This window comes from Ctenopharyngodon idella, chromosome 5 (assembly GCF_019924925.1).
Source record: "Ctenopharyngodon idella isolate HZGC_01 chromosome 5, HZGC01, whole genome shotgun sequence".
NCBI classification, from domain to species: domain Eukaryota; kingdom Metazoa; phylum Chordata; class Actinopteri; order Cypriniformes; family Xenocyprididae; genus Ctenopharyngodon; species Ctenopharyngodon idella.
In genome coordinates, this window is record NC_067224.1 from 35,643,210 (window position 1) to 35,660,397 (window position 17,188).

The 17,188-nt window shown below is 37.6% G+C and overlaps 1 protein-coding gene across 1 annotated transcript in view; it reads right to left on the bottom strand.

Annotated features, from left to right (window-relative positions):
• The window catches only part of znrf3 (zinc and ring finger 3), a 75,462-nt gene extending 59,439 nt beyond the window's left edge, over positions 1-16,023 (bottom strand). Inside the window, exons 1-2 of the mRNA XM_051894157.1 lie at positions 15,901-16,023; positions 15,465-15,794 (exon numbers count right to left, since the gene is read on the bottom strand). Of these exons, the coding sequence (XP_051750117.1) occupies positions 15,465-15,686 (222 nt within the window). The 5' untranslated portion in view covers positions 15,687-15,794; positions 15,901-16,023. The remainder of the gene's footprint in view (positions 1-15,464; positions 15,795-15,900) is intronic.
• Between the last annotated feature and the right edge of the window lie 1,165 nt (positions 16,024-17,188).

Genomic DNA, 17,188 nt, shown 5'->3' on the forward strand with positions numbered 1-17,188 from the left:
CTGTTTGAGCACCACCGTTTTCCTTGCACCTACTTCAAAGAGCATGCATGCACGTAGATGAACACGCGCACACACACACAATGCTGTTCCTGTATAAACTTTACAAAGCACAGAGTCAACTCTGTTCCACCTGTTGTGTACTTTAGGAACGCCCAATGGATTAACCAAATGTGATAAAAACCCCCACACTCAAGTGTCTTCAGTCGGTTTAAAACTTTAATCAATTCCACTATGCGATGTGATGCGTGCGTGTGTACAGAAAATGAGAGACACTGACAACAAAAACAAAACATAGGGAGAGAAACAGGACTTAATCATATGTTGGGTTTATATCATAAAATGAGAACCCCAAAAGTCCATATGCCTAAAATTAGACTTCAAGCATTTATTCTTCACCCGACTTGTCCAACGAACACCTCCACCTTTATTTGTGCAGGGGTGGATTTCGCTGCAGGCCTGTGATTACATCACCAGCCGTTTGTGGTGCAGCTTTATCAGTCAGGCATTGCTCAGCCAGCCCTTTGAAGAGCCCGCCGGGGGCCTTTGATCTGAGCGTGCTCAGTGGCCTCCCAGCCGGCCGATCCTATCAGCTCAGGCGGCACATTTGTGCTCAACCCAGAACCAGATTCCAAAGCCACCTCTCTCTCTCAGGTCTGACTGGTTATGTGTAATAAGGTAAAAGGAGAGGGAAGGGCCTCCGCGCAGGCAGTAAATCCAGAGAAAACTGTGTGAAAAATACCACATAAATAGACAAGGTGTTGAAAGTCATCTTAACTCAACATGGAACTGCCTGCAGGTAGCACAACCAAAATGTTTTTTTCCTTTCCTGAGATTACCATAATACAAATACAACTTTAAAAGCAAGAGACTGTCTGTATTTAATACGTATGGATAGATAAACAGTGTATCAATAACAACTAGGAGTTGACCACAAAAAAAAAACACTACATTTTTAAATATAAGGGTATTTAAATATATATAATATAATATAATAATATCACTGTAAAACTGAACAAATTGGCAGAACTCAAATCTGATTGCCTCAATTTTTCAGTTAAGAAATTAAAAGTTTAAGTAAGCAGAACTGGCAGATTTTTATCATGTACTCGTACATTTTAATTTTCTTAACTTGAAAGTTTGAGTATAATTCATTCATTTAACTTAAAATGTATCATGTAACCTCAATGTAAACATTTTTATTAGTGTAAACTTAGCTAGTTACAAAAAGCTAATTCAGAAAATGCTAACATGTTAACAGTAGCTTGGTATAGCACTTGCTGAATGAGTAACAATATAAACCATTTAAAATACTTCCTCTCAAACCAAGCCGCATGTACTACTTGTCACCATGATGGCAACTCTCCAAAAACCCACAGAAACTCTTCTAAATTAGCATAAAACAATCACTATTAATCACTATTTTGCCCTCATAGTTCACTGACAAGGTTTGTACTGTAAATATGCTTGACTATTAAAGGTGGGATATTTTTTCCTATTGAAAGAGTGGTTCGTAACATTTCTTACAGATTTCTGCTCATTGTAAATCAGATAAAGATAAATTAGTACAGTACCAGTACGAGTGATTGCGTGTGTGAATTAGTCATACCGTCTCTCTAATAATTGTGAAGCTGTGGGTTGTAAATATTTCCTTCAAAAGTAGAAAAATATATGCTATAAGTTTTTAGTTTCTAAGCTACTTTAGTGATAAATCACAGGACAGCGCTGACGCTGACAACTAGTTTCTGTGTTTCTCTCTGTGCGTGCGATCTTCACGTTTTGCGCAGCTACTGTTTGTATGAGTGTTCGTGCCACAATGCAGCTGCGCGAGCACGGTAGCTCGAAATAATATATACCCAATAGTCTAAAATCGCTTGAACGTCCAAACTGGCAAACCTTAAAACAAATACAACTGACAAAGTTTAGTGACGACGCAAGGCTCACCGCTCGAGAGCCATTACTATTGTGTTGAACCGGCGTTCACCTCCGTGTTGCTTTTATGCCACTGACTAGACGGGGCAGGATGTTTTTAAGGGGGAAGAATTAACAGGATTAAAAAACCGAAATAACCGTCATGGGAAAATTACGTCGGTTAGAGGTTCTGAATTTCAGTTTCGATTACTTTTCGATTAATCGTCCAGCCCTACACTTAATTTTAGCATTTACTCTCCCTTTCAAGTTCAATGGGCAAAGCATGCTGGGAAATAGAAATCCCAGCCCAGTTTCAGTTCAACTTAAGTTCATCTAAATTAAAAGAAACAAGTTCATAAAATTCAAAACAATGAAACAGTTCAGTTTACTTAAAATATCAGTTCTGTGAACTTGAAAGAAAAAGTCTTAAATACTCATAAAAGTTCATTTGACTGAACTAATTTGTTTAATTTAAGTTTGTCCTACTCAAACCAATTAATTATTTTAAGCGTTAGGGTTTAATATTATATTTAAAATGAAAATTAAAAATATTTTCAAGATTTTAAAAATAAAACAAGCGAAACAAAAAATATATATATTATTATATATAATAAATGATTACAGTATTATACATGCACATTTTAAATATTTTAATACATTTCAAAACAAAACACACAACAAAACACAACAAAAGCAAAACAGGCTGTTCTACCACTATGTGAACCTGAGAAGAACAATCCAAAGTAAGCAAATCTACATCTCTCACCTTAAAAAAAAAAAAAAAAAAAAAAAAAAAAACACACTGCTAAGGGGGGAATTCTGGTCAAGCAGAGATAAATCTACCTCCTTTATACAGTACAGACCAGTTGAAAACATTAACCAAAAAGACAACTCTGCCGCTTGGACCAGACAACCTAATCTTTCAAAGCTGGAAGCCACTATACCGAAGGGACCGTGAATATCTCATTAAAAGGGAGCCAGGAGACAGTTGTCAGGCATTGTACTCTATTTCGAGCCTCAGAGAATCAACGCCTTGGATGAGATGTGTGCATCCATTCGTCTATGACAAAATGAACACCTGGTGACCATGGGAAACAACAGGGGAGCAATTATACAGAAGCCATGTGGAGAGAACAAAGGAACAAACGAAAATGATGATCCATCACGGAAAGAGGACTTTCTTAATTTAACAAAGACACAAATAAGTGCCTTCATAAGCCAACTGGGTTACAACACAATTCAGAGGAAGAACTTATCTGTACTTTCCCTTCTTTAGACACATTACAACCAGTTCACAACATACAAATACAGTGAACTTCGTACAAGCACGATACAATGCCAGTATCTAATGCAATAGCTAAAATGAAATGACAATGAAAAATTATTTATTTAATCATTTATTAATCTGTTCATTTTAAAATTTTAATAAATACACTATGTGTGTGTAAAAATAGTTAAAAATGTGTTATATGTAGAAATTAACATTAAACCTATATCAACAAATGCTGTGAAGTATCGTTCATTCATTGTTTTTTCATGTTAACATAAAAAAAAAAATCTTATTGTAAATGATGGAAATTAACAAGTGTTTGTTTTGATATTTCAGTGTAAATCTTACAGCTTATGTAATTCTCTGCTAGTGTGTACTGCGGTATACTTTGAACCCAGTGTTCTTGAACCAAAGAAGGTGGTAGCATAAATGATAAGGTCTTAAGACTCTAGGATTTCATGGCTTGGTAAATATTACAATACAAGTGCGAAGCTTGGACTTTGCTGCAGTTACTTGTTTGTTTGGCAGATAACTTAACATAAGAATACTCTTCAAACACAATAACTTCAACCGGAACCTACCTGCGAGGACTATCAAAAAACAATTAGCAAAGCATAAGGTAATTAGGATGACAACATTTCTAAATGTGCTATAATAAACCAATAAAAGACAAAACCGCAAGGCAAACAGAGATACACATTCTGTTATATCCTGTTAGTGCATTAAGCCCATGACATCTCTGCTATTGCTCAAAAGGAATTTGCCAACTGACCCCAAATTTTGAAATTAACATTTCACCATAAAACACAAAAGAAAATAATTAAGGTATCATATTGTACATTAATGTTCGGGTTGGTAAGATTTTTCTAATTTTTGAAAGATTAATGTACATTATGTACGGTTAAGTACATTATGATACCATGGTGGGCTACCTTAACAGCTTCTTACATGTAGATCTAGGAATTAACAATATCTATCAACAGCATCTATCAATTAGAAAATAAATAAATCACATCTACTGTCAAAACAAATTGTTCATTTGCTCAAATAAAATCAAATAAAAAGATGACCATAATGCAATTTTTCTACAAAATCAACAATAATTCACATCTTGTGCAGTCTAATGAACCTTTGTCCATTATTCTATCATTCATTTTTCTTAACCCTCTACGAACACACTAAAGCTCGAGTCGCCATTGGCTAGTAATTTTTTTTTTTTACTACATGTAATGCACAAACAATGCAAATTGTTCTACAAATTCTACATAAACATAATTTAAAATATAAATATAAAATATCAATTTCAAACACTATTAAAGACAAGAAAAAAAAAAAAAAAAAACAAACTACAAGCAATAGCACAAATAAACAATAGAACAAAGATGCAAATTTAAATAAACAGTGCTTTTCAGGTTAATTAATGGTAGTTAGATACAGATTAGGTAGATCAGGTACAGAAATTGAATAATCAAATGTAAAATAACACTGCAGTGCATAGTCTTCTTCACTGTATAAATTAAATATAGATGAATCCCTATTAAAGTACAAAAGTTAAGTGATTTTTTTTTGCAGTGAGTCTTTTGTTGTTTGATAAACATTAAAAACAGACAGCAGCAGGAATATTAGGCTGCTGTCACTTTAAGACATAATGCACAGATCAAATATACTGATACTGTTACACATGCATCTTGACTGTTTACGTTCACTTAAGACTAACCGACTATGTTTACTAGGATACTCACCAAGACAGGGATTTTGACAATTCTGTGTGAAGACATGAAAAACAGCTCAATTCAGTAACGCGAGTCTGTGCCGATAGACTACTGGTTAGTGCACTGACATAAGGCGCAAATGCGTTCACGGCGACCCTGAGTTCGATTCCCGTCTCGAGGTCCTTTGCCAATCCAGCCCCCCTCTCTCTGCCCAGTGCTTTCCTGTCTGCTCTCTACTGTATTTCCGAATAAAGGCACAAAAAGCCCATAAATATAACTTAAAAAAAAAAAAAAAAAAAATCAGTAATAGCGTGCTGACAGACATAGCTTTCTGGGCACGCTCTTTGGAAGTGTGAGTTATTTTCACATCTTCTTGTGCTCGAATGTTTAAATTGCCATAAAAACGCGTGCAAATGATAAACTTTATTGACAATGCAGCATTGTTCCGATCGGGACAGCATCAATTCTCTTTACGTGGCATGTGTAAGCCTCTCTCTTTCTGTTACGTTGAGTAATTTACAATTTACTAGCCATTGGCTAATTAAAGTCGCTCAGTGTGAAATTTGGTCGCATATGTGAGTTATTTACTCACATTGCAGAGGGCTGTTAATGTTTAAGAACATTTAAACCATCTTAATGTGTCCAGCAACTATCCAAGAACAAAACAATAACTGGTAAATCAATCATGTTAGAAACTTAAATCTTGAATCCAAGATGTAACTTAAACTCTGAAACGTAAGACTGTATTCATGTGTTTTCCATCATGACCTAGACTTGACTTGATTCAAATTTTCATTCAAGATTTCAAGTCTCAAGTCAAGTCTAGGTCATGATGGAAAACACTTGAATCAAGTCTTAAATTGCATGGTTTGAGACATATTGTGGATTATTGAAGTCCCAAATCAAATCTGACCCTCAAGTCTCTTTCATCACAACTTGGACATCATTCCAGACTTGAAGTCTAAGACTTGACAATAACTTGAAGCCTTTTTCTGAGACCCCTCATTTTCACGATTTATAAAAAAAAAAAAAAGTCCTTGGAGAGCGAAGAGGAAAAGGAAACATATGAACAAGCGCTGAGGAAAACCATCAAGTCTGTGCTAACTGGTTAAGCAGAAGGGCAAAAACAGAGAGAAAGACAAAGGAAGAAAAGAAGGCAAGTACCATAGAGAGTCAGGGCATGACAGAGTGTCTAATGGCGTGACAGACAGCGATAAGTACAAGGACACGACAGACAGGGAGACAGTCAGACATTGAATGCGGGAAAGACCGAAAACCAGAGCTTGAAGGAAACAATGGGTCTGCATTTTGGACTTCAGCCGTTCGTCAGCACATTCCTGAACAACAACAAAGCATGCCTGAGCCCCTGTGTGCCCCCAGAGCATTGTCATTTCATAACCCTCTGCCCCCACTGCTGCTTTTGGAGAAGTAGAGACTAAATGAAGTGAATACAAGCACATCAGCCATACGATTGTGTCAGTCAACATCAATAATAGCTTATTTATTGGATTCAGAGTCTGTCCTCCAAAAAGCCCCACATTTCAACTCTCAGAACTGAGATTCTTAAGGTGTAACCATAGCAACTAGAATGATGAGCTGTGATAAGCTAATCAATCTGTGTTGTCAGTCACCATCAGGACGGCACTTGCCTCTCAAGTGAACATCCAGTCCTTGTAAATGAGCTTTGATGGGCAAATCAATAGGGGGTTCAAGGAGAGAGTGGAACGATCGCTCGAGCCTTTGCAGGAAGCAAGAATAGGAAAGTCTCTTCATGGAAAACACAATAAAATAATCTATACGTGGATCTTTCTTTTGTGCGCCAGGTAAAATAGAGCCGACGGTCTGAATTTTCTATTCAGTTCTGCCTAAACTATTTGCCTCTTAAGAAAACAAACAAAAAAAAAATTTCTCAAGTGCATCAGAGTGAGGCAGACAGTGGTAAAAGAAGAAAGGAGGAGACAAAAACAGTTTCATCTTTTCTACTCTGACAGAGGGAGAAAAAAAAAAACAGCCTCAAATTACTTTGGCAAGGCTATGAAAGGCCGACGGGTTAGCGGTTTGAGTAGATAGGTCTTAAAATACAGCTGCCACCACAAAACCAATAAATGGAAAAGTAGTCGTGCAGCACTTTAACCTTTTAAACCCACGGTTGTTGAATATTGCTACTGTTGCTGTGGACAGGGAGGGGCCCATGTTTTCGGGTACCCACTGTCTCGTGGAGGGCCGTTCTGGACTCCCATGGTTTCAGTCTGTGGGAAAAGCATGCAGACTCTTTAGGCCAAACCAAGCTCTCATTATAGTCCTAATTTAAGCTCACAACTACAGTGAGCTTTGAGGAAAGACACTGTATCAATCACGCCACAGATCGTGGGCTGACTTTAACAGATTTTGTAAGATAAAATGAAAAAAAATACAGTCCTAAATTGCAGTTTATGCATCTAGGAATGAACCCAGACCACAAATTCTCAACATGGCAAATAAGGAAAGTCGCCTCATGGTCTATTAAAGGAATAGTTGTAGTAGTAGTAGTAGTTGCTGTTCATTGACAGTCTTCCACTCCAGCGTGCTGTTAAAGGGATAGTTTAGTCAAAAATGAAAATTCTGTCATCATTCACTCACCTTTATGTTGTTACAAACCTATACGAGTTTCTTTTTTTCTGTGGAAAACACAAAAGATATTCCAAAAAATACTGGGGTCCAAAACAACATTGGACTTCATTGACTGTCATTGTATAAAAAAAGAATGAAAAAAAAAATTCTTTGTTTGTGTGTGTTCCACAGAAGAAAGAATGTACATACAATAATTTTAATTTTTGGGTGAACTATCCCATAATCTCTGTGATTATTGAGCCACTGAGTTGAACTCGAGACAAGTGGTGCTCACTGCAGAGCCAACTGAGCCACCTCTCTGGACGTCATGGATTGAGCTTGACCTAGTCCAGCTCCACCTCTGTGGAACTAGTGGAAGAAGGGACAGAGTTATGGGTAGGGTTAGGGTGAGGTTGGACCTTTTAGCTCACCCATTATGCCCAAATTAAATCCAGAGAGGGGGAGCTGGACGTCCAGAGAGGGAGAGCTGGTCTTCACTCTCCTCCCATGGCACTGCAGTGAGCAGTCAAATCATAAACGAATCATTCAGACCAGTTTTGTGAACTGAATCAATCAATTCATTTGAAAAGAATGATTCGTTCATGAAGCGGTCATCGCCACTTCTCTCACAAACTAATGAAAATGCCAAAGAGGGCGGATGTCAAGATTACAACACAAGTTATACTGACTAATTATTTGACACTATTTTTGAAGTTTTGAAGCCTCAGTTCCCATTCAGTGTGATGGTATTGGAAAAGAGTGACCAGAATAATTCTTCAGCAATTCTACTTGTGTGTTCCACAGAAAGTCAAATGGTTCAGAAATAGCATGAGGATGAATAAATAATTACAGAATCTTCTTTTTTTGGTCAAATCAGTAAAACTTACTGGGACCTTAAGCCCGGAACACACCAAGCCGACAAACTAGCGGCGACAAAAGCAGACTGCGGGGTTGGCTCACGTCGGCAGCGTCTGGGTCCAAAGTTACCCTGACACACTAAACTGACGCTCGACACCCGACGGCCAAGTAGCATGTCCGTTCTGCGCCTGCATAAGAAGAAATGCCTTTCCGTACCAGCAGATGGCAGTAGCTGAACAGCCAATCAGAATGATCAGATGGCCTGACTAACTGATATGCTCAGACGCCGATTCAACATGTCGAATCAGCAAAAAAAAAAAAAAGCCATCGAGGACCAACTTCAGCCGACGGCGCATAACACACTGAGAAAACTTAGTCGGCCGACGAACAAAAACTGCCCGACAGCCGCCCGTCCGCTTGGTGTGTTCCGGGCTTTAGGATAGTTGGGATAGTTTACCCAAAAATGAAAATTCTGTCATTTACTCACCCTTAAGTTCCAAACATGTATGAACAAAAAAGAAGATATTTTGAAGAATGCTGGTAACCAAACAGTTGATAAGCCCCATTGACTTCCATAGTGTGGGGAAAAAAAAAAAAAAAAAAATACTATATGGAAGTCAATGGGGCTTATCAACTGTTTGGTTACCAATATTCTTCAAAATATCTTCTTTTGTGTTCAGCAGAAGAAAGAAATTCATACATTTTTGGAACAACTTGAGGGTGAGTAAATGATGACAGAATTTTCATTGTTGGGTGAACTATCCCTTTAATAATAATAATAATAAAAAATACATGACATGTTTATGCATGAAAAGCGATGAGTGAATCAGAACCAATCACCCATCTTTCTGTTCTCAGAACCTTAAAGGGAAGTTGACTTTTCTGTGGAATAAGCCTTGAATTTCATATGATCACGTCCATGATTCAAGTGGCATGTGTCAGTGTCCCTTAAAAATCCCAAAAATCAAAGTCAGATGTGCTAAGCATTTGAAATCAAAAGCAATTGCAGTACGACAACATAAAACAAGACACCATAGAGCCATGATGAGCAAAACTCATATCCCAACTATAAACATTCCACTCAAATATAAACACAGAGTCAATTTCCAACACATTTCAAATTCACTCCCACAGTTATCAGCCTCAACAAGTAAGAGCACGGTTAAAAGAGGAAGCACCATCTTACTTTCCCACATCCAGTTCTTAATGAGAACAGTGTCTAAAAACCAGCAGCACTGTTCTAGTTCTGCTGCAGGAGGTGATAAGGCGAGTCATCCATCAAGGTATTTTAGGTCAGTCATGTGTAGATATGACACTACAGTTCTGCCTGAGAGAATGTGGAGATGGCATCATTCTAATGCCGCCATGACAACATGTCATCGCCTGTACCACCAGCGTTCACACAGACCATTTCATTTCCCTTCTGTTTATATAAGGGACTTTCAGCAGTAACGGTCATGAACTACAAACAATGATGCACTAGTTATGATGGTAGATGAAAGATAAATCTAAACTAGTCTGATGCAACACTGAGAACAAGTTGGTGTGACAGTCATTATTTCCCTGAAAAACAAAAGACAGGTGCAACTTATGACAATAACACCTGGCAAACTTAATATTTAACTTGTTCTAATATTATGATTTGGTGCTTAAGAAACATTTCATTTATTATCAATGTTAAAAACAGATGTGCTGCTTAAAGGTGCAATATGTAAGATTTCCTGTCCGCTAGAGGTTGCTAGAGGCCTATTCAAAACAAAGGCATAGCTTGATGACGCCAAGTTTGAGCGCGGAATCTTGGGACATGTGGTCTTCACCTCACAACCGGTGGAAAAGAATTGGGATAGGACTCGGGAAGAAATCATGTTCATGGATGCGATTATTAATGTTACTGTAGTATGGAGCAGAGCAGGACCGAGTGTTGTGGGAGCTGAACGAGGCCGCTGGAGCGATTGCACAACACACGCCATGAGCAGCGGAACTTTTATTATACCACAGTCGCCGGCGCCGCTTCTGCTTTTACGGTCATGAGTATGAGGTAACACAGCTCTGTTTATCATATTAGATACATATGAGTGTGTTCAAAATGTTATAACGTTACTCTGTGCGTTCGCTCGGTGGCTGCTGTGAGACACTTGTTACACACTGCAGTAAACTAGACCGATTTTAGAATATCATAATAAATGCTAGATGGCTTGTGTTGATAAATGGCATGCAATTAATTTTAAAACACATTGTATGATGGAGAAAATTCTGTATTACTGTTACTAAAAATAAAGCTGCATCTGATTATGCTGTTAGCTACTTCACAAAATAGTGTTTTTCTCTGAGGCATGGTAAAGCATGGTACTCGCAAAAAAAAGAAAAAAAAAAAAGAAAGAAAATTAGATTTAAACAATAACAACTAAACGTGTTGAGCTATATAACAATAATTAGTTTTCTGTCTGTAAATGTAACCAAACAGTTATTCCCATGTCTAATAAAACATGTAATATATTAAAGCGTCTTTGGTGTTTCCATGGTTTCTACAAAATAAAACTGGAAACCGAGGGTAACGCGGATATGACGCAATTGACAGGCGACTCCTCACACGTCCAGGAGCCTTGGTTAAAATTGCAATTTTCTCACGATTTACAAATAGTTAAACATTTGGGATATTGTAAGTACTCAAGTGAACAAAATATATAACACTGGCCTAGTGGGTTTTGGATATTTTACTGCAAAAGTCTTACATATTGCACCTTTAATATTATAGCGAAAACCGATTTTTTTTTCAGGATTCTGTGATGAACAAAGTTAATCAAAAACATCATTTATTTTAAACAGAAATTCTGTAATATTAGAAATGTCATCACTGTCACTTTTGATCAATGTAATGCATCCTTGCTGTATAAAAGTACTAGGCTAATGTCTTTAAAAAAAAAAAAAAAATTTGTACTGACCCCAAACTTTTGAACAATAATCTATCCTATTATAACTTATATTATTTAGAATACTATTCAGCATTACAATCACTAATATTAGTCATTTTTAAACCAAAAGGTGAAAAGCAGACCCACCAAAATGCATATAATGTTAAAAGGCATCATACACACATAAAACATGCACACATTACACTCGTTATTATGTTTTCTTCCCTTCTTCCCTTAAAAAGAAACAAACAAAAAAAAAAAGTTCTGTTTAATAAAGTAAAATTCAAGGTTTAACAAAGCAAAATAAAAATCCAAGTACCCCTGGTTGGGAGTCACTACACTTCTAAAAGAAAAAAAAAAAAAAGAAAAAGAAAAAAAGAGTAAAGTATAAAGGACAAAGCCATCAAAACATTCAGCAGACTTTTATTGTTTGAACGTGCAACGTTGCACGCATAATGATCCAGGCCTAAACTTTGTGACAAAACCTTCAATCATTAGCCTTCCCATTTTACAATCAAATGTAGTAGTAAGTGACGCATCAGTAAATTAGGCTGATAACCACCATGTCAGCTATGGGATTGCCAAAATCATCACAATCCAAACATTGGATGTAACAGCATTTCAGCTTAAATAGTTTCAGCCTTCAACAAAAATAAAAAATAAAATAAAAAAATGAAATAAATGCTAAAGCAATTCTTTTCCTGTGATAAATGTATGTAAAAACCAACAGCTAGCAAGTCTCTACTGGAGACAAGGCCATGAAACTGGCAGTATGAACGTAACACTATATTCAAAACACCATCAGCAAGACCTTTCCAAGAGAAAAGCCACAAATACAGTATGTAAGAATTATTTAAAAAGACACTGATTTTCATGCTATGAGAAGACGAAATTGAGGCAATTGAGGTTCTAGCCAAGGAGAACATTGGTTTTGTGTATTAGCCAAGAAAAGTCACTTTGCTTCCTGCCCCATAAGGTAGAGTATGTAGCAAATTGAGTTAATTTGTTTGCTTTGGCCCTGATGGTACTCCAGGCTCTCCTTTTCACTCAAGGGAAATCTGACAAGGATGTACCAGGGCTATAGTTTTCTTAAAGTGCTTAAAATTTACGTCCCACAGTACAAAATCCTCACTTATTAACTTAATTGGATTCTCAAAGCCCAACAACAAACCTTCTTTATAATTAGCTAATCATAGAGGTTAAAATGCAATCATGGCCTAAACAGAAATTGCGGACAGCATCTGTGGTTTGCAGGAAAACTTTTACCATGTTTAAAAGCAATTTGGACAAATAGGCATATAAAAATGCAGAACAAGCATAAAGGCCTGTTCACACCAAGGACGAATGATATAAACATTGACAGCCAATCAGAATCAATCCCGCTTTAAAGAGCTTGAGCATTTAAAGTGGCAGGCGACGAACCTGCAGAGCACTTGGAATAAACAGAACGATATTGTTTGCTGGTGTGGAAACTAATATAGTTATCGTTCTTGGTGTGAATGGGTCTTAAGACTCAGAGAACGGTGCAACAAACTTTTTTTTGCATGCAAACTGAATTACACAAATATATTGTCAAACATAAGTCAGAAGTCAAACATTTGAGTCCGATAAATATCTTCATAAGGGGCTTTCGCACCGAACAGTTCTAGGAACTAGCCACTACGATAGTTCCCCGGGAACTCATTCCTCCCACGGGCCATGCCCTGGTTGCATTTGCACCGGGAATAGGAACTCTGAAGCGGCCGACAGTGGCGTCTTTAAGTGCGGCATTTACAAATGCTAAAAACCGGTGAATGGAGGACGCCGTGATCGAAGCTGTTTGTTGTGTGTCGTGAGTTTCATGATAACAGAGATGGAATGTAAACGCGTAAATTATGCAACTGAAAGAACAAAAAGTCTCGCTGTTTTCCATGTTTGTGAAGTAAATATTTTATACAGCTTTTTAAAAATGCCGGGTGCCAGTGTTTGACATGCATTTGGCCAATCAAGGTACACTTATGTCACTGATAGTTCCTATAGAGCTGATTTAGACCCTACTCTGAAGTTGGAGCTAATTTAGTTCCCCCAAAAGGAGTTCCTAGAACTAAAATCGTTCCTAGTTCCTGTGGTGCGAACACGGCAAAATCCGAGTACTTCAGCCAATAGTTCTAGGAACTATGAAAAGTTTCCTCCGGTGCGAAAGCCCCTATATGGTTCTTCAACCTTTCAATCAGCTTCACAACAAAACTCACATCCCAACACCTTTCAAAGCCACATGAAATTATGACACTGCTAAGAAGTTGACATGAAATTATGGCACTGCTAAGAAGAAAATTGTGAATGATACATGATGGCACAGCATTTCGGAAAATGAGAGAGAACAAACAGTGAAGGAAAAGATCTAAAACATTGTGCGCACAACGATTACAACGTTAGCATGAACACTATCCCAATAGGAATCCCAACTTGGCCTCTGTGATAAAAGCGATGTTAAACTATGTCTGAAAATATGGCAAACCTCAAAGGCTTCTCAACGTAAAGCTGAGGTCCGGCATCTCAGCAGGGTTTAAAGATAGAGCCAAATGGCCCATGCTAAATGAATATACGGCCAGTCAAAATATCTAAACCACTAAATCTCTCATTTCACCCCACTACAGAGAAAGCAATCTCCTCTGCCATCTCTGAAAAATGATGATCACCACTTGCCATTTTGAAGAATGTGATACTCACTAATCCTATACATGCGAACATTTCTAACATTACTAAGTACACAACTGTAAACACATAGTAGCGAATGATGAGGGATGGACACAGTAGACCTGGATGTAAAAAAGCCTATATTTTTCATTTTTCTACACTAAAACCACAAGGAGGAATGTAAAGGAAAGCACAGAAATAGTAGGAGCTTGTGAAAGATGAACTACTGCATGCAGCTAGAGTGTATAGAGTATTGTTTCATTCAAAATTATTATTTTTTTGCATCAATCAAAAAGGTAAAGCATTTACATTGTGTTGCATGCATGAGGAGATGCAGCATAAAGCATCAGGCATTTGCTTTGATCTGCAGGAAGATCACTGCATCCACTTTCACAGCGTTCACATTACAGACACAGTCACCATAACTTCCCACAGTGCACTTCTGCCAACAGTGTTAAACTCTAAGCAAGTGTTTAAGGGACAGATTATACCTCTTGGCATGGCATTCAATAACGTCTCGCTCTTTGATGCCTGTTCTCTGTTTTCACAAGAGGAGAGGGAAGAATTACAAACTTTCAACAAATCATGAAAATGGGCGCTCTTTAGAAGCATTGCAAAACGTTCCCTAGAGAATACAAAACCGCTTGTGTGCAATATAAAGAATAAATCACACCAAGGTGTGATGGTTCATAAACAATTTATCAAATAGCACAGGTCCCTGTGGAGATATTATTTAAGCAGAATGGTCATCTGGACAGCATTATGGAGAAGATTTCTCACAGCCTTCAATGAACTACTTCAAACAAAGGACATTTATATGACAGGTGTCATGGACATATGTACCATTCTAATTATTATTATTATTATTATGTAAGAGTAATTTTCAACGCATGCACTGATTTCAACAGGAAATCAACACTATAACTATAATGTTATCTATGAAAATTAATAAAAGTTATGGGAGAGTCCTGGAACTTTCTGATTTTCCAGTCAGAGATTGCAGGCACATAAAGCATATTTCAGAGGTGAGTATGAACAGAGTTTTTAAAGGCCTGGAAATCCTATATTTATAATTCTTTTATCTTTCCAGGTTTTCATTGACTGTGGGAATCCTGTTACTATGTGTCAACATTGACAGTTGGCATTTTAACACTGCAAAATATCTATGAAATGCTGTTATTAAAATTTATAACCTCTGACATATGTTTACTGCTGTCATCTGCGCTACAAAGTTTACACCATGTTTGTTTCTGCACGTCCCTAGTCGGTTTCTGCAGTATACTACACCATTCATGCAAGTTATGCATCAAAGTAACTTTTTTTGCAAGTACGTTTTCATGTTTTGCGAGACAAGAGGCCATTTTGCGACCGCATAGTTCTCTGGTCTTGTACCATCCTCACGTAGTGAAGTGCAACCCCACACCCCCTTGAAAAGAAAGAGAAAAACAAAGTTGCGGAGAGCGAATGCACCGCACAGAAATGAAGTTGTTAAGAGTGTAAAATTCCCATGCAAGTGCACCGATAGAGACGGAAACGTACTTGCACGATCTCGCCCTCTGCGCTGATAGTGGCTCCGGCTCTGGAGAAGCGCCCTTGCAGACCTGTCGTGTAAGTGGTATAATCACCATTTGGGCTCGACTCAAAAAGCACAACTTCCACAAAGGCAGTATCCTTGGCTACGACGCTTCCCAAGACCCAAAACAGCACCAAGACCACCGAATCAGCACCACGACCGAACCCACTCCTCGGTAAAATCATCATCTTGCCGGTTGGATCAGCGCCGATCGGAACATAATTTCCAAGGGTCTTCAAAAAAGTGTTGATTCAGAATCAAATTTGAGAGGAGAGAGCTCCCTCCCAAAATACAAACTACAACAGAAAAAGAAAAAAAAACGCAATGGATGGTGCGAAATGAGAATAGCGATCATTAAAAATAAAAGTTTGTCCGTGGAAAGAATGTCGTGGCTTATTTCACCATTGCTGCCCGGACTATCGCATTGCTCGCGCGCTCGCTTATGCCTCGCTGGCTGCTGCTCGCGCTCTCTGTACAAAGCGGATCTCCTTTGATCTGGGAACACGTGATTCCTTAATTTTTTTTTCCACAAAGGGTTAACCCCACCCACCGATCTTTCTGACCCTCTCTATTCTAGTGGTGGGGTTTTTGATTCATCCAAGTGATTCGATTCTTTCGAATTAGCTCATTTAAAAGATTCGTTCAGTAACTCCTGTACGTTATTATTTCCCACGTTCTCAGAACTTTTGCTAGGCGGTAATGTACCACAAGCTGGTTTGCCAAACGCCAATAAACATCGCAGGAAGAAGAAGAAGAACTTTTGCTAACGTCCTGACTAGGTTTCTCAAAGTTATTATGAACAAACATTCTTCAAGTAACGAAATTAGTGCTCGTTCAAAGTTATCTGGTCTTTAATAGGCTAATGTTCTCAAAACGTTGCACAAAAACGTTATTTATAGGAACTTTCTTTTCCTGAAATGTTTTAGTTGGATGCTCGTTTAACATTTTTTAAATGTTACTACTTGTTTCAGAATGTTCAGAGAACATTCAAAAGTAACGTTACCATAATGTTTGCAGAATGATAAAATGGACGTTTGTATAACCAATGTTTTAAAAACATTTAATAAACTTGACGTTTTGAACGTTCAGATAACATTTAGAACGTTTTCGTATCTTAGGCCTAATGGGAATGTTAGCAAAACGTTTTTGAACATATTTTGTTAGCTTAATGCCAAGTTATCTTTTTTCTTATTATTCTTTAATTTGCATATCTACAAATCTAGAGGAGACACCATAAATAGTATTGAAATATAATAAGCCTTTCCACATAAGTAACAACTAAGCAGATATATAATTATTTGTCAGCTGCTGGGCATAGCTTTTTGTCAAGCTTCTGAAAAATATGGCAAAATTAGCCTTTAAGATTTTTGGTAACGTTACTTTATTGTAGTTGTATAGCCTATGGTCATTTTTACACATTCATAATTCTTATAATGAACAAAAGATGTACGTTTCAAAAGGGGGAAACTTTAGCAAACTAAAATATGAGTTGCATCGAAGTGAAAAAGAAGGATTCGTTCTTTTAAAAGACTCGTTCAAAACAACCGATTCGCTAACGTCAATTCCACTCCCCTGCTCCTCTCCGCATTGAATCGTTAAGGAGGAGCGACACTGTTTGGATGATTCATACGCAGAAATGTGCATGTGTAGTAACAACTTTGAAGTTAATAGCTGGGATTGTCCTTTCGTT